The following is a 21,897-nucleotide window of genomic DNA, read 5'->3' as shown; positions in this document are numbered from 1 at the left end:
ACTGCCTAGCTTGTTTCAGTGTAGTGTAAGTTAATGGAAAATCTGAAGGGAATGAAAAGGAAGCAACGTCTGCCAAAAGATAATAATATTTGTTCAAAGAGATGTACTAAAGAATTTCTTTATATACTGAAGCCAGTATAAATACCGCTTGTAGTTCTGAGGATTTTGTGCCTGTTGCCAAAATTGTCAGTGTAGCAGCAGCTGTGGATTTCTTCCTTGAGCTATGATTATATGATGACGAAATTTGTGTTCTCCATTTTAAACAGGTGTTAACCACCAAATCATTATATAGTATACGCAATTGAGTGTGTCAGTTTCCAGTGGAGAAACAACTTGTTCTTGAACATGCAGAGTAAGTTTGTTAGAATTAATTCAGACTAACTCGGTTGAAAATTAGGGCTGCTGCGTTCCAGAGATTTCATTGTTTCTGACGCTCTCCCTCTCCTCCCTAGCTTTTCAAGTGGTGAAATCTTAGCTATAAATCATCTGGCAGAGAAGAAATTCATTATGAAACAGAGGTTATAATAATCTCGTCTGCTGCTAGAATTTCAAGTGACTTCTCGTTTTTGTGGCTTCCTGTGGTCAGATGAAAACACAAATTTTCTGTTTTCAGTTTCATTTCAATTCTGAAGATTTTGAAAGCAGTTGTAACAATTCTAAGTAAAAGGCTGGAAATATTGAAGTCTGTTTTTGCTTTACAACCCACACTGTCATGAGTCTTAATGTGTTGGGAACAATGCCTGTTTAAATGTTAGTTTTCAGTTTGGAACTTGGTTAATACATTAACTTTAAGTAATTCTTTAGTGCTACTGGAATAAACTCTTCGAGAAAATTTTATACTAGTTGGAATTCTGTAAGGTATGAAATGTGGACTTTTTTTTTCTTATAGCAAGAATTTAAATACCAGTTTAACAGTTCTAGAAATGAAATACAAGCTCTTACTAAATATATTTTTTTGTTAAATAAGAGAAAGCTTTGTGTTCATTATCAGATTGTTACAGTTTAGTGGAACTGAACTTTATTTGAATCAAATGATCCATTTTTAACTACTTTGTTTATAACTACTCAACTATGTCTTGCAAGTAAATACCTTAAGGTGTGGGTAATACAAGTTTAATTGGTAGAAATAAGTCCACTTGTGATGTTCCCTGATGCTGTTGAGGAGTTTTTCATTACTTTGCAATGAAGTAGTAGGACTTTTGGGTGTATATAGAGGTTGCCCAGGTCTCTGATACCATACTTGTCTTAATTTTTTCATTATCTCACTGAGGGTGGTCAGTAAAACAATGTTTACTAGTTTCTTGTCACCCCATGTGTTCAGTAACTGCACCCTTGGGTTGTCAGATTTCTCCCTGCTGAAAGATACACCATTTCATTTCCAAATGCTATAGTTAATCTTGTAAATAGTTCTGTATAGATGCGTTTTTGTATTTTTTGTTTGGTATGGATTTCTAATTTTTTCACTTTCTAGATGCTCTATTATAAAAAATATGTGAGAGAATTGGGTTTTATACACCTTTTAAATTATGTGAACAATGTTGTAAGTGTTCTATATAGCTGCACATAATTTTTACTTCAATAGCTGAATTCCATAAACAGGATGAGGAGGTAGCAAATTTACAGACATGAAGAAAACATTTAAGATGGGTGCTGTAATTTAAAACAAAACAAAAACCCAAACAAACACAAAAACCTAAACAAAACCGGAACAGATTTTTCTTTCAAGTTACCATCATGCTCACGAAGAGAAGAAAATGGCATTAAGGTTTGGTAAAGATTAGAAAGAGAAGACTGTCATACTAGATTATAATCTGTTACTGTATTTAATACCTAATATACGTTTTTCCCCCCACAGAAATTAGCAGAGTACGGAAAGACATGTATAACGACACATTAAATGGTAGTACGGAGAAGAGAAGTGCAGAATTACCAGATGCTGTGGGACCTATTGTACAGTTACAAGAGAAACTATATGTGCCTGTAAAAGAATATCCAGATGTAAGTATATCTTTTTAGTCCCTAAATTATTTTTTGATCCTTGTGGTCGTCTTTAAATGTAAATTTCATGTGATGCCACCCTTGGATCACACTGAATTGCTTTTGACAAGATACGTCTTAGGGAAGTAGTGTATATTGCACTTGGTGGCTTGATTTGTAGTGAGTGTGAGTGGAAGAAGGTTGTGTTAAATACCAAACTAGTATGGGTTATAAAGTCGTAGATCTAAGATCTGAATTGTCTTGTTCATTCAGTACTGTCAGTCCTGAGACACTGTGTAGTGAGTTTTATGAGGGAAGTAGTTCTTGGGACAGTGCTTTTTCCTTTTATTATGTGTCTAAAAGTCAGTTAGAGAACCCTTAGTGAGACCCTTCAGAGACCTTTTGGAGACTGTACTTGTTCTCAGTTACTGTTTGTCCCATACCTGTGTAACCAGTTCTGTTGCATATAGAAATGTCTTTATCTTGGGGTTGTTCCTCCCTCTCCCCCTCCCGCATAAGAAAAGCTCCTTGCTTGCATGCCAATGTTATGTTCTCCATTGGGTGTTCTGTTCCATTGTACACCTACGTTTTTGAGGGAGAATGATTTCATTTAACTAGAAGAACTACTTAGAACTACTGTGGTCTGAATGGTTTCTTAAAATGACTTGGGAAAAATAGTCCTGTCAAAACCTACCCCAACCATTTTTGTTGGTCACTGACAAAATAAGAAATTTTGTTATTCCTCCCTAATAGAATTTAGGGGTCTTGTTGCAGTGGGGGAGTGCAGGGTCCAAGTGAGGCATTTGCACACTGAAGTGGTATAAAGTGGAAGAAAGTACAGAACAGCAAAAAATGGAAGCAACGTTGTGTATTTCTGTGACTTTTCTTTGTATCATTAGTTAGATTAAGCTCTCCAAATTGAGCTTTATTATTTTAATGCTGCTTAGAACGTACAGGCCTCTAAATAAAACCTCATTGTGCCATACTCCATTAAGAAAATTAAGTGCAAGTCATTATTCAGAAAAGAATATTTAGACAATTTTTTCTCCCTTTTTAGTTTTCACAAAGTTGTTTTGTTGCTTTTGGGTTAAAATACCTCTACTGGGAAAAGTGTTCAAAGAATTTGCATTGGCAGTAAGGACATCTCTCTTCCCTTCCCTTCTGTCTTTTTTCCCAAATTAAACATATGCGTATGCATATCCAAATACATATGTGTACACATACGTACATATCTCCACACCAAAAACAGTTATTCTTTTGAAACTCCTTGGAATTACAGATTTTTGAGAGGAACTGTGCTATGCAATTGTTCCGTAAAGCAATGTAAATGGCTCTGTATCTGTATATATCTTAGAGTTATATTGATGATAGTCTTTTTAAAACATAACTTAGTTTTTGAAATTTTGATGTTATAACTTGACAATGTGTCCTTTGCAAAGAGTTGCCTTAATTGTCAGTTGTAGTTTTTACAGAACTTAATGCTTGCTGTACCAGGAACACAAGATAGGAGGAAGAAAAAGGGGTTGGATTTCCTATAATTATTATTAAGGTTTTCCTCTAGAAATCAGAGGTATAGTAGCTTAGCCTCTTCACTGCCAGTTAATTGACAAATATGCTGTAAAGAAGCGGGAAAGAGTTTGTCTCTGTTACTGTCAAAGTACTTGTGTAACTTTGGGTGTGCAATTTCTCTAGCTCCTGCTCGTTCTTTGTGTGCCTTCAGAAGAATGCCCTCAAAGTGGTCACTAATTTATTTTAATAAACTTTTACAAATTCAGAAGTTAGAAAGACTTGTGATTTGTATACATGTGACCTGGAATAAAAAGGTAGTTGGTTCTTTTGAGATGTGTGATGTTTGCTAGAAAATCTACAGCTTCTACCACTGTGGTGGCACATGGCAGTTCAAGCCTCACTGGGGAGCTAAGCACGGCGTTCTCTATGTGCTCCTGCCTGTCTACATGTTGTCTGTGTTTGTTCCTAGTTACTCAGAATGGGGTCTGCACAGCCTCAATAATTGGTTAAGCAACTAGAATATACTATTACGTATTTCTACAAGTTAGAAGTTAAATGACCTGCTTTGCGTTCAGGCTAGTACAGCATTCAGAAGGTCTGGAGTACAGTGATTCCAGCTTATCTTAAAAAAACCAAACCTGTAAAATTCACTTGTAAAGATTAATTTCACCTGTAAAGATAATTTCATTGTAATCACACAGTGTTACGTTAAACTTCTTACTTGTATCTAGCAATTGATTTAATTGTTATCAGATACAGGGAAGACATGCTGTGCAGACTATCAGAGTGAGCCTGTCAGATAAATCCAGTTAATTTTTTCTATTGCCATCATTCTCTTCCAACTGACAATCTTGTACACCTTACAAAAACATAAAGATGGATAAACTTAAAGATTATGCAGAGAAGAGTGACCAGAAACTGTTTTCTGATGTAGGTTTAGTAAATTTTTAATACCAGAAAGGAGAAAAAAATTGACAAACTTTTATGATGTTATAATAAACTTTTATTCTGGTAAATATTTTTGATGTATAATTTTAAGCATATAGATTAGTTGACTGTAGTGAATACTGAATAGTACTATAGTGCCATTTTGTGCACAGAATCCAAAATTAGTTGAGGCATAAAAAATAATGGTCTGCCATAAGTTTAAACAAACTCATGTTTTATATTTGTGTATAAAAACATACATATATATGTATATGTATAAAAGATGACACTAAATTGTCGTAGCCTATCACTTTGATATTACTGTTCAACTGTAATTTGGGTACCTACACAAAGGAAAGAATATATAAAATTGAATTACAAAGCTAAAATTCTCTATAGTCTCTTAATAATTTTTTTATATGAATGCATATAGAGTATTTTAATTCTGATTTTTATTCTAAGACCATAGTTGATTGAAGGGTTAACTTTCAAAAAAAACTGATTGTCAGAAACGGTCTCTAGTTTTTAAACGCCAACTATCTAGAGTCTGTATTTCTACTTTTGTACTAATAAGTGGAAGACATGCAAAAATCTTGCTAAATAGTCACTAACTTTCTCTTGTATGTATGTAGTATAAGGAGCATTTTTTCATGATGTAATCATAATGTGATAAATTGTGTTAACTGTTGGGGTGGTCCGCTTTCTGGCTCATTGTTTTTTCCATTGCAATCTACAGTAATGCAATTGTGTATATTTGTATATGTTATTTTCTTCTAGCACCCTTGGAAGGCGTTACATTTTTATAGACATTTTAGTCTTCAAAATGAGATTGGAGCTACTTTCTTTTCTGAAGCATGTATGTGCTCGTGAAACTTGAGAAATTGTGCAGAAGGCACCCAGAAGATTAAATTCCATTAGTTGTCTGTAATTCACCCTTCAGTTATAAATGTGTTCTGCACGTAGTTAAATCTCTGTATGCTCATTTAAGTCTTTGGTGTTACAATTTGAAGGCATTTCCAATTCATGGAGAAGTATCTTCCATCAGAGTTCAAAAAAGTAAGAAGAAAAGATGTCAGGAAAATTACTGAGCTCGTAGGAAGCAGAAGAATGGAGGATATGCTATTGTTTGTGGGTGAATAGTTAATAGTCTTAAGCATTTCTTATGCTTCAGATAAATGATTAATTTTCTTGAATTTCCCTAAAGAGCTGAGACTAAACTTTCTGTCTGATATCAATTTAAACAGTTTTTGGAATTAGTACCTACAAATGTTGGACTGAATAAATGTTTTTCTATTATAATCATGGCTTTATTATTAATAAGTACCCTGTTAGCTCTGATTAATGTGAAATTCTCTGTTGGAACTCTTCTGTGCCTCTTCAGTAAAAATGTAAGAACTCAGTAATTATCGCATCTAAAGTAGCATGTCCTTTGAGTATACTGAAGCTCAAAGGCCAGCAGTGATAAACAGCTTGTGCGTACTTTCTGACCATTTTAGTTAAAACTGTTTAATTAGTACAACAGAATGATGAACACAGGGATTCATTTTACTATGGGGAACTTACTGACAAAACGTTTAAATCCTTTTTCAATTTGGTAATATCAGAGTTTAATAGCATCCCTAATATGGATTAGGAAAATGATAACATCCTCTTTATTTATTGTTCTGATTCTTTTACTTAAGCTCTTCATTCCCTAGTGGTAAACAGGGAAGGAGACTAAAAGAGCTGGCCTTGTTTACCCTTGCAATAGGAAGGAAAGAGAGAATATAATGGGTCTCTGTGAATAAACTTGGGCTACAGAGTACCGGCAGGGCTGAAAGAAGGTTTGGCAGAAGGTTAACTACTGATACAAGTACAAATGTACATGAAAGAACTAAAATAATTTGTTTACTGATTTCCAGGATGAGTGAGATATTTGGAAAAATATTCTAGTAGAAGTCGTAGGAGCAAAAAAGTTAATTTTGAGTTTGAACTTTATATACTTATGAGAGGATTTATGCACTCTGGTTGCAAATGGTAAGGGAATGGATTCATTGAGAAAGGTCCCCTTTGTTTAGATGCTAATAAAATGGAGACATGCCTGGATATTTGTATGAAGCTTTTCTTACTCTTCTGTCTAGTGTTTTGTTGGATGTTCTTCCATACTGACCATCTGATTCACCTTTTGAAAGTTAAGTTTCTTTTGAGCCCTGGTTCACACTCAGTAGCTTGTTTTTTGGTTTTGCTTTTTTTTTGGTAGCACCTTGCTGAAAGATGACATACATTGTCATAATTTTATTCAGAAATAAGCCTGTCAAATCTACAGAGTATGTTTGTCCTCGGAGGTAAAAGGATGGAAGACAGTCTAGAATACATTGGAGATAAAAATCCTGTCCTTTAGTTTCTCACGGTAATCTTGCAGGCTCAGCATCAGTTCAGGAGTACCGGTGAACTTGGTCCATATTTCATCCTTGGGAGAGTTTTTTCTTCCCCATTTAACTCTTCGAGCATTGAGTGCAGTTAAATTAGACAAACGGTTACCTAGTCATTTCTCTGTTAATAGTCTTATTCCCATTCTTACTTTCAAATTTTGCTCTTTAACTATTTGCAGATGCTCTGTTTTGCATGTGTGTGTAAACAAATAAACAAAAAAAGGAGGGTAGGGTGGAAGTAAGACAAGTAAAGACTAAGTAAATAGCCCTTTTTTTGGCAAGAGACAGTGTTTCCCTTAATATTTTTCAAAGTAAATTCAGAAATTTGGGAGCAGAAATAAACTGCATCTGGTAAGTCACTATACAGGTCTAACTCCTAAGGGTAGGAATCCTCTAATCTGACATTAACAGCTAGTGCTAGACATTTGGGCGAAGAGGACATGTGGGTGAAGAGTGTGTGTGCAGGGAAGCCAAGTGCTGAAGGAAAATGGTAAGCTTCTAAATTAGTCTAAACAGTTAGTTTGTAGATGCCTGTTATTTTTCTGTGAACGAAATGTCTGAAATATTAGCTAGAATAAATTAATATTACTAAAAATGGCTAACATAGGGAATTACAAAATTGGAGTTTGCAAAGGATGTGTCCAACTGAACTTTTTGAAGAGCAAGTTAACACCTAGTAGTCAACATGTATCATGCTTAGTTTTGCTTGCATGGTGCCTTTGGTTATGGCTTCTCTCTCAACTGTAGTTATCTCTGCAGAGTTATTAGGCTTTCAGTGGGCCATTTGTTTGATCAGAGCTGTCTTCTTAATGGCCTCTTTTGTTTTAGAATTCTGCACTTTATGTGCTTGAATTTCTTTAGTTCATGGACTCCAAAAATATTTGAGTATGTGGTTTCGGTTGATCATGTACAACTCCGTTATGTCAGTTTGTCTATGCTTCATTTTGCTGCACTGTTTTCCCTCAGAACTTCTAGTTTGTGTAGTAGCTCTTGCAAGACTAAGTACCAAAGAGTTGTGTGCAAGTACAAATAATGAAAGGTCAGTTGTGGGGCAGAGAGATTTATGCATTTTTGCTTTTGTTTTTCTATTCAATCTGTTCTTTGAAGTGTTTATCATAGTAAAGAAGGATTTCATACAGAGAGGAGGAAGTGCTTGAGCATGACATTTTTGCTTGCTGTTGTGAATAGGTTAGGTACACTTGGGTACACCTGCTGAATTTACTGGTATTTTTTTGTGAATTAACATTTTTGTGTATTTTAGCTAAGATAGGGGACTGCAGTAAACATGGAAATACATCAGTAAGGGATAAACCCATATTTAATAGAGCAAGGCTGAGCTGTGTTTAAAATACACGTGTGGATTTACAAATTACCATTTAAGTATCAGAATCCCTAGTAGATACACCCAGTTATCTGTCAAGAACAGATCTTTGCTATTCCTCAGAGAGCTGAAGTTGACTTATGAAGGATGGGGTTTGTAGTTGAGAAGTACAATGTTTTAAGGAGGTAGGAAATACATAGAGAAAAAACCCTTTCTTGAGAATGAAGAGGTTTTTAAAGACTTTTTTTTTTTCCTTTGGTTAGTTGACAAAGGAGACCTATAACACTGAGCTGCTGTACTTTGCCTAAAAACTTAATCTGTCTTAATGCTATCTTCCTTTTCTGTTTTTTGTGGTGGTTTTTTTTTTTCTTTCCCCCTCCCCACCCATTCCCCCCGGTATCTGGTGGTCAGTAAGCTTTTGACAGGCATATTAGAATTTTCTTCCTTTTTAGTAGCTCTGTAGTTTAGGTATTACTGTTTGTACACTCAGATTTTTATGGAGTTGCCCTTGCAAAAGTAATTCAATACTTTCTTGTCAGAGGACAACATTAGTTCTGTAACTTCATATAGGTAGATCAGTGAAATGCAAGTCTTCACTAATTATGCTTGCTCTGTGTTTCGCTGGGATGCAAAGGCACTGAGCCCCATCCTGAATTGCTCTTCAAAGTAGTTTAGAGTACCAGTCAAAATATCAGACTGATGTTTTCCTTGTATCTCTCCTAAATCATGCTCTCAGCTAAAAATCAGCTTACATGTCCTCAATACTAAAAGGTCTGTTATTTATTGCTACAATAAGTCTGCCCGTAAGCCTTGGGGGGTGCATATTAATAAGAAAAAAAAATTGCCTTTTAAGCAAGAATATAGACTAGGGTTTTTTAAGAAGTTTTTAGGTTCTGCTGTTTCTGAAGTCCTTAACTTATTAATACATTTTAAAGTGTATATCACTTGTCAAGGAAAAGTCTTCAGTGTAATGTTGCAATTATGGCATTCATTTCCGATTTGAATTTGATCTATAATTCAAAAGAACAGGATTGTTGTTTCTCTGCATTTGCATCTCATTGATGTTGGTCACTTGGTCTTTTTCCATGATTCTTGTTGGGAGGAAGATTGTACACAAATAGCAGCTTGTGGAGTAAACTTTCTGTTAAGAACTTTTCTTTCTCTTTCCATGTTTTGTTTCATAGCTTAGGAAATGTTGTTTACCTGCCTTAGTTTTGAACATTGGATTTAGAACAAAGCACAAATGCTACCTCAATAGATATCTCTGCATAGGAGATTCTGAGACTGTGTAGCTAATAGGTATTCATCTGTTTTTTTAAAGCCGCTAAGAACAGTAGTTGGACACGATTGTTTCAGTTACTTTGGCATGATATTAATACACAATTCGAAGCTTTTATATGTTTTCGGTTGTTTTTTTTAGAAAAGCTTATTTTTAGAAAAATAATGCTGGTTGATGAGCAGCCAGAGTTTCTTTTTACACCTTACTTGCACTCATTTTAGTTGTTTCTTATAGAATCATAGAATAGTTTGGATTGGAAGAGAACTTTAAAGGTCATCTAGTCCAACCTCCCCTGCAATGAGCAGGGGACATCTTCAACTAGATGAGGTTGCTCAGAGCCCTGTCCAACCCAACCTTGAATGTTCCAGGGATGGAGCATCTACCTCTGGGCAACCTGGGCCAGTATTTCATCATCCCCATTATAAAAAATTTCTTCCTTATATCTAGTCTTAATCTTCCCTCTTGTAGTTTAAAACCATTACCCCTTGTCTTACCACAACAGGCCCTGCTAAAAAATTTGTCCTCATCTTTCTTATAAGCCCCCTTTTAAGTACTGAAGGGCTGCAATAAAGTCTCCCTGGATTCTTCTCTTCTCCCGGCTGAACAACTACAACTCCCTCTGCCTGTCCTCATAGCAGAGGTGTTCCATCCCTCTGATTTTTGTGGCCCTCCTCTGGACCCACTCCATGTCTTTCCTGTGCTGAGGCCTCCAAAGCTGGACACAGTACTCCAGATGGGGTCTCACAAGAATGGAGCAGAGGAGCAAAATCGCCTCCCCTGACCTGCTGGCCATGCTTCTTTTGATGCAGTCCAGAATACGGTTGGCTTTCTGGGCTGCAAGCACACATTGTCGGCTCATGTCCAGCTTTTCAACCACCAGTATGCACAAGTCCTCCTTGGCTGTGCTGCTCTCAATCCCTTCATCTCCCAGCCTGTATTGATACTGGGGGTTGCCCCGACCCAGTTCAGGACCCTGCACTTGGCCTTGTTGAACCTCGTGAGGTTCACAGAGGCCCACTTCTTGAGGCTGTCTAGGTCCCTCTGTGTGGCATAGTGTCTCTCAGGCATGTCAACTGCACCACTCAGCTTGGTGTCATCTGCAAACTTGCTGAGGGTGCACTCGATCCCACTGTCTATGTTATCAATGAAGATATTGAACAGTACTGGTCCCAAAACGGACCACTGAGGGACACCACTTGTCACTGATCTCTATCTGGACATTGATCCATTGACCACCACCCTCTGGATGCGACCATCCAACCAGTTCCTCATCCACTGAATGGTCTACCCATCGAATGTGTACTTTTCCAATTTAGAGAGAAGGACATTGTGGGAGACCCTATCAAAGGCCTTACGGAAGTCCAGATAGATTACATTCATGCATCTTCCCTCATCCACTGATGCAGTCCTCCATCATAGAAGGCCACAAGGTTGGTCATGCAGGACTTGCCCTTGGTGAAGCCATGCTGATTGTCTCGAATCACGTCCCTGTCCTCCATCTGCCTTAGCATAGCTTCTGGGAGGATCTGTTCGATGATATTCCCAGGCACACAGGTGAGGCTTACAAGTCGGTAGTTTCCAGGGTCCTCCTTTCTACCCTTTCTAAAATGGATGCAATGTTCCCCTTTTTCCAGTCACTGGGGACTTCACCTGACTGCTGTGACTTTTCAAATGCCATGGAGAGTGGCTTGGCAACTACATCAGCCAATTCCCTCAGGACTCTGCGACACATCTCATCAGGTCCCATAGATTTCTCTATGTTCAGGTTCCTCATGTGGTCATGAACCTGATCTTATCTTACAGTGGGAGGGACTTTGCTCCCCCTGTCCCTGTCTTGCGGTCCATCCGCTTGAGAGGTGTGGGGAGAGAGGTTGCTGGTGAAGACTGAGGCGAAAAAGTTGCTGAGTACCTACCTCAGCCTTCTCCTTGTCCATTGTTTTTAGTTTGCCAGTCTTGTTCATTAGGGGTGGTACACTTTCTTTAACCTTCCTTTTCTGGCTTACATACCTGTAGAAACCCTTCTTACTATTTTTTGTGCCCCTTGACAACTTCAGGACTAGCTGCACCTTGGCCTTCCTGACCCCACCCCTGCACAACTGGTCAGCATCCCTATATTCTTCCCAGGATACCTGTCCCTGCTTCCACTGCCTGTGCGTCTCTTTCTTGCCCTGTAGTTTGACCAGCAGGTCTCGACTCATCCATGCTGTTCTCTTGTCTTACACTTTATGATATAGTATAGTACCCCCTGTCTTCTGGGAAGGCTCATGCACCTGTCCTAATGGTCTATGTTCATCCACCCAACACTTAATTTTGTTGCTTAGGTTGATTAATGCTTTTTCAGAAGCTCCTGTTTCTTTAGGGTACTGATGTAATCTTGATCAATATCTTTCACCTATGGGGTTTATAAACAATCCGATCATACTGACCTAAAATTCAAGTTCATTCTAGTTACAAACACGATGATCTGTAGTGTCAAAGGATACTGAGGGCTTTGTCCTGTTGTCAGTGATAAAGGGATTGCTTGCTCTGGGAAGATTGTCAACTGAATTATGATTTACAGTTGTCTTAAATATGCGGCAGTTTCTCAGATTATTTTTTTTTTTCCCTGCCAAGTAAACATGATCTATAAATGTGAATGCTGCATGACACAGGTATGTCTGTATTGCTCTTCTAAGTTTGTTGTGATTAGTGGAAACGACCAGTTGTTATCTTGTTAATGTATCTTAAGTACTGATGATAATGAATATAGTATTCAAGTTAACTTTAAACTTCTGGGTCATACTGTTTAACCTAATTGTTTGAATTTTATAGTTTGAACTCATTTGACTGTGTTTGATTACTGTTGTTCTTAAAGTGATTTTTAAAGTGGTTGTCACCTGCATTAAAAGTAAAGCAAAGTTGCTGTCACTCAACACAAATACTAAGATAGTGTATCTTCAGCTTTGATCTCTTTAGATTTTTTTTACTAGTTAATCTGGCCAAAATAATACTTTGCATCTTTTTTTTTTTTTATTTCTTCCGCAAGTGCAGATGTTGTCCTTGATACCTGGAAAGTTGTAAACAAGGGCTTGTGAGTCCTTCTGAAGGATTTCATTTTCTTTAGGGAGTCAGCTGGTGGGCAACCTGAACAACCTGGAACTCTGGCTTTGTAGCGTATGTAGGGATGGAAGATAACTTAGGATATGGAGATGTATGTTACTACGGACAGGTAGATTGGCATATAAACCTGAAGTGCATCTCAAAGCTTTGTGATAAGTCTTTCTTATGCCTTTTTTTCCGTGGTTAAATGAGGTAGTTCCTCTTTTGCAGTGACTGTGGTGGTGGTGGTCATAACAGAACAGTAATGTCTGTCTGTCTCCTTACTTTAAAAGCCCCTGGGTAAAAGGCAAAAGCTAGTTAGAAATGAAGCCTGAAGGTAGGAATTGTGATATACTGCTATTTTAGTAGTGTTGTAGTTGTAAGTGTTTAGGATAATATGATTTTATATGCAAAGGTGCTATTATTACTGTAATACTAGACTGTGATACTGCTGCTCTGTAGTGTTTGGTGCTGGCTGAAGCATATATCTTTGTAGTGCGTATGTCGTGAGACTTGTACCCTTAAACGCTCCCGACCAGTTGGGCTTTTTAAGGTGTTTCAGGCACTTTTCAGTTTTGCCTCATTTGTCTTTTTATGTATTACCTTCTTGCAGATAGAGCAAAGAGTTAAGGTTTGGTAATGTAACAGCTTTTAGCAGAAGTCATTTAAAGCAGACAAGGTGGATTACACCTCAAGGTGCTAAAGGAAATATTCAGAGGGCTATAACTTGGGATACCTTCTGCATTTCTGACCTGTTCTCCCGCAGTTTTGGGCTTGAGTTTTGCAAACTTACTGATTCTGGCAGCTTTAGATGTATATTGAACACTCTCGTAACAGCCTTTTCTAGAGGCTTGGGGGTTGGACTAGATGACCTTTTAAAGGTCCCTTCCAACCCAGCAGATTCTATGATTTTCAGAAGGGGAACAGAATTGTTCAATTTTTTACTTTAAATTAAGACTAAACATTGAGAACCCTATTTATGATTTTTCTTTTAGAAGAAATAATTGAACAACAGCAAGTAGGCATTGAAAACTTGCTGGTCTGTCTTCTTTTACACTTGTTTGGTAGCATGTCACCTGAAGTCTGTAGTAGAATGGCAAACTACCAATTACATAACCCTACTGTTTTTTTCTCTACGCTTTTGGGAGGGAGATTGCTTTTGTTTTGTTGAAGCAATTTAAAATTACTTTCTGTGATGTGTTGCAGTATTTTCATGGCATGAAATTCTAGTTTGGTAAATCAACTCCTAATGAATCTAATGCAGTGCAAACTGTGTACATGGAAGTTGATGGCAATGTACAAAGGCCCTATGGCTAAGCATTATAATTCTCTGTTTTAAGTCACGAGTTTTTGTAGTTCTGATTGTTGAAATACTTGGTGCCTTTTCAATATATTTAAAGATATAAATAGGTATTTCAGACATTGATTTGTCCCAAACTAGGTAAGAATTCTGATTTCACCTGCCATGAATTCATATAAATCAGTTTGTTTCTACTGTAAAACTTTAATTCTATGAATGAGATTGCAGTTGTGTTACCAATACGTGAATGTGTGTAAAAGTAAAGGAACAAAGTAAAAATTTGTTTATGTTTAAACACAAAAAACATGTTTATGTTTAGGAAGGTTAAATACCTTAATTTTTCACTCACTTCAGAAATTTCATACAATGCATTTTTCCCCAAATATCTTGGTTGAATGTGGTAACTTTCATCACAGCTGTCATTGGTAATGCCTCCCTTCGTTCACCCTTTATCCGCAAAATGATACTATGCATCTTTCTCCTGAGTTTAGTTGCTCTGTTGCTTGGTGTGTTGCTTTACCTTTTTTCTTTTTTGAACTTTGCTTGTCAAAGAGAGTGCTATTGTGGAGGAAAAAATAGTAATTACTGTTTATATAATACAACTTTAGGGTCTTCTGCTTTGGGAGTGTGTAATTTCTGTGTTTCCTCCCACCTTTCAAGGTGACTAATAAACTTATTTTCGGAACTTAGAATTATAGAACACTGAATAATTCAGCATAAAGCCTATTGCCTGAAAGGGATGCAGAACTTTGTCTGAAATTCCAGTAACTAATAAGATGAAATTAAGTGGTTATTGAGCACCTCTCCTTTGCATAAACTTAAGTATAACCTCAAAGCCTGTTTCTGCTTGGTCAGCTCTTCCTTTTGGGGGGAGGAAAAGTGACTGCATTTCTCTGATAATTTTAAAAAAGGGAATGGTGTCCCATAAGTATAAGAATTTCCATTTCTGCAAAGTATTTGTAACAACAGTATCACCATCTGCAATGGTGCTCCAATTTAAACATATCTTTCTCACTTCTAATTACTGAGAATTGGAAGTAGTCTACAGCAAAATTGCCAACTTTAAGTGCCTTGGGTAGTGTCACATGTAGTCACATCTAATTAAAAGGTATTATTATGGAAATTAGTTGTTGGACTGTATATCCTGAGGATCCTTTGTTACTGGAATATGAGTTTAATGATGTAAACTGTGAGGCTTAGAGGGCACTGCTGGAACCTACAATTAGGTTTTGGAGACCGATTTACACACAGCACAACTTGTTAATTCTCTAGATAAATGTGTCACGATTCCCAAGTAGAGCATGGAATTGAACAATTTTTACTCATCTCCTGGTGTTATTGAAACTGATGTCTTGTCACTGTTCTGAAAACCCCGTCTTAGTGAATAGGATGAAACAGATTATTCACTATCTCACTTAAGCATGCCTACTATTAGATTGTTCACGGGATCTGACTTCCTGAAAGAGTTTCTGTTAACAATCTTTCAATTACTGTTTAAAGGTTTTTATGACCGCTTAAAGGAGGAAACTACCAAACTGTACTGTGGGCCTTTAAATCATTGCAAATGGGCCTCTAATGATAACAGAGATTCCTATTTTAAAACCATGAAATTGTTAATTTGTCTATCTTTACAGCTTTCTCACTTATGTTGATAATTCTAAGCAATTTAAAATCCAATTATTTCCAAAATATGACAGTAATTAGATTAGTGTTTTTACATGAACAGGACATGTAGCATAAAATTCATTTTGAGGGCTATTATTTTATAGTTACTTGAAATGGAATTGAAACTACCCTATTAAGAATTTCTTTCAACTTGTGGCATAAGGAAAAGGGTTAATGTCTAAAACAATCTTAAATGGAAAGCAAATGTGACTTTAATGCGTGGTTTGTATTAGTAGGTATGAAAAGTATTGAGAAAGCAGAGGTGAAGCAAATAGCGCAAATTAATATAGCGCGAACGGGAGGATTTCTGTCCTATTAGGTGAAGAAAAAATAACGCTAATTAAACATGCTAGAAGAACAAAGTGCTCTTTCACTAAAGATCTAAAGTTAATGTTTGTATAAACAAGTACACAATTTAAAAACACTGAAAATGAGATCAGAAAGGACTTGGGGGGACAAAACCCAAAATATTTTTCACCTTGAGTATGTTTGACAAGGCATGGCTTTTGTCTCTGGTAACTGATAAGGTCTCTGCTTTGTTGTTGTGTGTTCTTGTACCTCCTGGCTGCTGATCCAGCCCGCTGTGTTGTCAACTCGGTGAGGAATGTCAGTAGAGTGGAGCAAAAGGGACATTAAATGGCTGACACTGAGGGATGGCAATAAATGAGATGGGAGCTAAATATATATGTTTGTGACATTCTAGCAGCTGGCTTAAGTCCTGCTGTTTGTTGCTTGGGTATACTAGCCTTAAAAAGGAAGAGAATGCATTGTAGCACGAGGAAGAAAAAAACAGCTGGTGGCTTATCAGTCAGCCCTAATGACAGAGAAGGTTAGAGTTTGGAAGGACAAACTTTGAAAGAGGGCTTTTATTAGTAACATAAAATCTTAATTTTATAACAATAGTTTTATAAAACTCATCTAAAGTTTTCCTTTGCAGTTTTCTGTGGCTTGTTCAATGCAAAAAAGAAATAAATACTTAATTTACTTTCAAAGAAAGTTATTTTTAAAAATAACTTATTTACTTTTGATTCAAGCCGTTTGTTAGATGATTTTACGTTAACATTCTTTTGATGTTTTCTCACTCCTTAATGGGACTCTTCGGAAACATTTTGATACTTGATTAAGTACCTTGCAGGTTAGTACTTAATTTAGAAAAAAAAAAGTTTATTTTTTTAAGCGTGAATGCTCTCAAATGGTATAAATTTTATATAACTTAATCTCCCCCTTTATTAGAGATTTAGAAAAGTATCATGTGGTTTAAGTGTTATTTTATATTTGATACATTTTAGAAGTGAAAGTTAATGTCTGGAAAAATCGGTGTTTAATTGCTTAAAAGGTTCATATTTGGTATGTAACTTGTAACTACATCTAGTTCTTTTACATGCAGTAAAGGCTGTTAGAATGTAAGCTTGAAATGAGTCCAGCACCTTAGTTGTAAGATTAATCCTGCTTGATGCTGTTTGCTGCTTCTTGTTGATTGAGGTTTCTACTGTATCTTCTCAAGAACTTGTTTAGTTCTTGAACACGAACTTGATTGTTTCTCCTGGCTTACAGCTGTCAGTTGACCCAAAGAGAAGTGAAAAGCAAAACCTCCTTTATGGCTCCTCAACAGGTAAACTGGTAATGAACAAGCCTTTTCATGTCTGTGTTGGTGGGGCACCCTAGAGGCAGTTCTCTGCTGGGCGTAGCAGGTGAGAAGGAGTGGACTCAGCCTTTCCCTAAAAGAAGTTGTGGGCTAAAGAGGGTGAATCTGTAGTCCAACCTAAAAGCCTTTAGTGGAAAGTACTTTGCCATTTTTTTTTTTATCTTAAATGTGGACAGGCTCCTTGGGCAGCAGCAGAGTCTGACCCGGTGGGAAGAGATCGGGAAATTCTGGTATGCCTTCTTCCTTAAAGTTTGTTGGAGTGTTTGTAGAAGGGAGGCGTAGCCCAGGAGCTTAGTGGCAGCTTTTAGAAGACTGCAACAATGATAGATGAGTCTCATTTGTCTTAATGTTTAGAGCCGGTTTTTTTCCCATGATAGGAGCAGCTTCTCCTTGTTACAATAGTACTATCAGAGTGGTTTCCTATCAATTTGAGATGGTCTTGCATTCATTTATTGGTTTTGTATGTGTTTATCTTTTCTACAGGGAGTACTAAAATAGGTATGCAAAAGTTCAGGTGGACCGTACGTAGCATGATGATGCACCAGATACGGTTTTCAGGCCTTAAGTAAAAGAGATTAGAGAGATTTGAGCTTCTTTCCTCAGGGAATTTGATTTATTGTGTTTAATCATATTTATATTTTTTTTGTGTACCTCTGTGTAGAGATTGATGGCTGTGGAGCTATATAGTCATTTGAAAATCTTGTCTTGTGTTTAGTACATGATACCATTTATGAAGTGCTGGTTACCTTTTGAATTAGCACAGCAGCCCTTCGTGGTTCTCCATTTTGAATTCTGTAAGTTTTTTAGGTCAATGCAAATATTATATATGTGATACGTTATACAAAAATAGCAAAATGAATATCAGCAAAATTATAGCTAATTTAATAAACTTACCTTTATTGCTTTTATCTAACACAAGTGCTGATCGTTTATAATATTAGCTTTTTTACAAGTGATTATTTATTTCTGTACAGTAAAAAACAGAAGCACACAGCCTTTATAGTTTTGTGTTAGAGGTCAGTAATTTAAGTTATTCTTAAATTAATTCTCTCAGACTTTGTGGTCCATTTATCTGACTTCTGCTGCTTCTATTTAAAACAGATTAAGCAGTGCAACTTCTGCAGCGCGTTAAAGTTTCTTGACTCTTTGACAATACACTGTAAGGTCGTTATGGTGGCAGTACATCATTCATTTTCACAAAAAATTTAGATCTGCCTTTTGGTTTGTTTGGATTCCTTTCTAGCTTCCATCTGAAGGTTGCATTATCTAATGGCAAAATTATATGATGGAGGTGTAATCTTGCTAAAGGAAAAAAAAATTCCTTATACAATCCTAGGACAGTAAAACTCCTTAGTAATCACTTAATTATTAACTAAATGGTAAATGTCTTGGCATAAATGTTTAAGTCGTGAGTTAATGTTTAGAAAACTGAATTGAATATTGGTTAGATCTGGTAATTTTTCAGATCTAGTAGATTAGGATAGAATGACCTTCAAAATAGCCAAAGAATTTGTGAACAAATGCTGTTAGCTCTTTAGCAGCTAATCTGGCAACACAGTGCCCTTGAGATTAAAGATACTATGTTTGTGTTAACATATAAAAACTTCTTTTCCCCCATCTTTTTTGGCTTTGATAAGACTTGTACTCATTGTGTTTAAAAAATCAGGTGGAATCTTCTGCCTAGATGAGCAGAAAATAAATTTTTCTGGGAAGACTGTGTTATATTTTGTTGCTGAATGTGTGGATGAAAATTATGTTGGAACACTAGACAACAAGAGAAATTTATTTTGAATATTTTTATTTTTGGATGTACACAAATTATGACATCCTGAATTCTTATGGCTGAATTTTGATAATGAGTTCTGACAGATACCTAGTTCAAACAGATAACAAAGGAAACTGTATGTTGGCTTCTCTGTCTAGTTGTAATGCAATCTGTTAACTAGGCTTGGCTACTGATGACGTTATGTCTTTAGTCGTGTGCATTAGGACTTCTGTGCTAAAACTTAAGTGTTATTTAGATAAATTTCTAGCTATCATGATAACATTCCATTAAAAAATTTGAACATCTGAATGAAACATCAAGTATTTAATGTGAATACTTGATAATTTACTCAGGTTCTCTTATAAGATGCAATTTAAGAATTTACAGGAAAGAAGTTATATACTTCAGTGTGTTACTTTTTTTTTTTTTTTTAATCTGTGCTCTAGGATTTCTTTTTTTCTTTAAAAAAGAAAGCTCTATTACCATTATTAAAATGACCTGGAAAGCTAGCCCGATTTCCTCCTCCCCGTGCCCCCCTTCCCCCCCGCCCTTCCTCTTTTATAAATCTGATCCATTGTATTTACATGGGGTTTCTAAAGCTGTTTGTCAGTTAAACAAGCTCTCAAAGCCTTCAGCACAGAGGTTATTAGAGGTGAATAATGTGGATTTAAAGGATTTAGTAATTCATTCTAAATCCCAGCTATACTTTTAAATGCATTTTTATTTTTTGCCTTTTTTTTTAAAGGAGCACTTTAAGCATTAGGATGGAGTCTGCTGAGTAAAAACTGTATTTTATTGACATCACATGGATAATCTGGTTTGTCTAGTTTACAGCTGCAGTGATCAGAAAAAGATTCTTAGCTTTTTCAGTGATCACCGGTGGCTGATATTCTGCTCAGTCAGAAACAAATGTAACTAATCTGGTAATTGGCAAGTCAACTCCAGAAATAAAACTGACCCTGCAGAATTGTGGCATCTTTAAATGGAATAAATTGATATTTTTATTTTAAGATGGTTATGTTCTTTAATGTTGCTGTGCTCTCTTGGGGCTTTAACTGTACAGTACTGCTTCATGTAAACAATTTAATTTTTATTGTAGCAAGCAATATATTTATTAAAATTTATCACCCAATTAAAGCAACCTCAGTTTTCTATCTGAAATTATGTGGCATGCTGTTTATTTTGACATATTTTACACAATTTGAAGCAGTTTTTAATTTGTTAAATAATGTTATGGTGCTGGCGTATAGGTACTAGCAAAGAGAACTTTATAGTTGAGTGGGGCTCAGGGTTATCCTTTGGAAAATATAATGCTTGTGATTCTGGTAACTAATAAATAGAATTACATTTTTAAGTGAAAAGAAAAATCTAAACGCAAAAAAAATCTGATTGTTATTATTAAAAATTTCTAAAGGTTCTTATTAATTGTACCACCTGTTTTAATGTTACTCGGAGAACTTCACTAGTAAAAAACAGTAATAAACGAGCAGTTCTTAAGGTAGACCAAACTGTTTATTATGGTAATCCATCCTTGAAATCATGAAAGCATGTATTGCTGATGTCCAAGAGGGAAGCCTGCGATTCTTAATCTCACAGGGAGAACGAGGTGTTCCGGTTCATTACAGATTCTTTACTGTCTTATTATTAAAGCTTTACTGGAAAACACAGATAAACCTGTATCAACATTTCTTATTAAAAGACTGTGCAGTCTCTATATAGGCAAGGTCTGTTTACTAACAGGCCAACAAATGCTAAATATTACGCTCAGTTTTGGTCAGCCAACTGGCTTGCAGCACGTGCATGTTCATTCAAGAGATTTTAATTCTGAACATAATTTTATCTGTTCAGTGTGTAATTTGTACTGATGCTGTTTTACTGGCTTTCTAGATGAGGTGAGTTAGAGGTTAAACAGAATGGAGGAGGACTGACTCACGCATGCTATGCAACATTAAAAACACCCAGTACTTAGAGATGAGATTTCAGGTGTTCTCCCCAGCTATGAATAGTGCTTACTAGTGGGCTTGGAAAACTTTCTGTAGATCTTTGTCCTTTTTGGAGGTCACATGGAATCTACACTGTTGTAATTGGCTTAAGAAGTTGTGCTTAAAAAAAAATTTAAAATAATCTAATTTAAAGGAACTTCAAATGTTACCAAAATAACTGCTGCAATAACTGCATTATGTAATATCTAGGTTAAATGTAGCTCTGGGAAAGAGTACTAGATGTAGGTATTTGTACGGAGAGAACTTATTTTCTCTTTGTTACTAGCTGAGTTTTTCATTGTAACCTCTCAGACATGTAATACGCAGAACCTCTGCACTGATGTGTTATTTTCATATTCCTCTGGATGCTGGTATTTTTATATAATACGACAGACTTAAAACCACTGAATGTTAACTTTGTTCTGCTACTGCAAAAATACTATATCGTTTAGTAATATATTACAATTTTGTTCATATACTCTATTCTTTCATTAATAAATATTTTACTTACAGAAGTTTTTTAACTAGACTAAGCTTGTCTTACTCCCACAACAATTGTCAGTTCTGGCCCGTGACAAGATGAGTTACTCTCTGGCTTTTATGTTGGAAAGTGATTATGGTGACTGAATTAGGAACCAAAAAAAAAAATAATCCACATAATCTGTGTTTAAAAAGTATACAGTGAACTAACTAAAGATGGAACCTGTCTTAGTGAATTATATATGCTCTGAAAATGATGCTTGGCCATTTATTAAACTAAAAAAAGAAAAATATTTTCATTATCTCCTTTTTTTCACCAGTGATAAAGATTTTGCTGTTTTCTTTGTGACAACTCAAATTTTAGAGAATTTGAACAACTTTAAGTACTTTTACCTCTAATGACCCTTTATTAAATGTCAGGGATTAAATTTCTCACACTTGAGGTAATCTTGAAGGTATTTCAAATGGTGTGTTAGAGGTTTTGGTTTTGTTTATCCAGCACAAAAGTACCTAATTGCAAATATGACAGATCCTAACTTTCTGAGGGTTGATATTCTG

At 36.0% G+C, this 21,897-nt stretch overlaps 1 protein-coding gene across 10 annotated transcripts in view; it reads left to right on the top strand.

The window, feature by feature from the left end:
- Positions 1 to 21,897, top strand: part of QKI (QKI, KH domain containing RNA binding) — a 161,335-nt gene that overhangs the window by 36,956 nt on the left and 102,482 nt on the right. For all 10 annotated transcript variants that reach the window (XR_010070310.1, XM_063329184.1, XM_063329182.1 and 7 more), the window contains exon 2: positions 1,856 to 1,998. Coding sequence is in view for 9 of the 10 variants with exons in the window: in XM_063329184.1 (XP_063185254.1) it covers positions 1,856 to 1,998 (143 nt within the window). In the remaining variant the exon portion in view is untranslated. The remainder of the gene's footprint in view (positions 1 to 1,855; positions 1,999 to 21,897) is intronic.

The sequence above is a fragment of the Chroicocephalus ridibundus genome, chromosome 3 (assembly GCF_963924245.1).
Source record: "Chroicocephalus ridibundus chromosome 3, bChrRid1.1, whole genome shotgun sequence".
NCBI classification, from domain to species: domain Eukaryota; kingdom Metazoa; phylum Chordata; class Aves; order Charadriiformes; family Laridae; genus Chroicocephalus; species Chroicocephalus ridibundus.
Note: the sequence above shows the minus strand (reverse complement) of the source record. Positions and strands in the feature narration are given on the sequence as shown.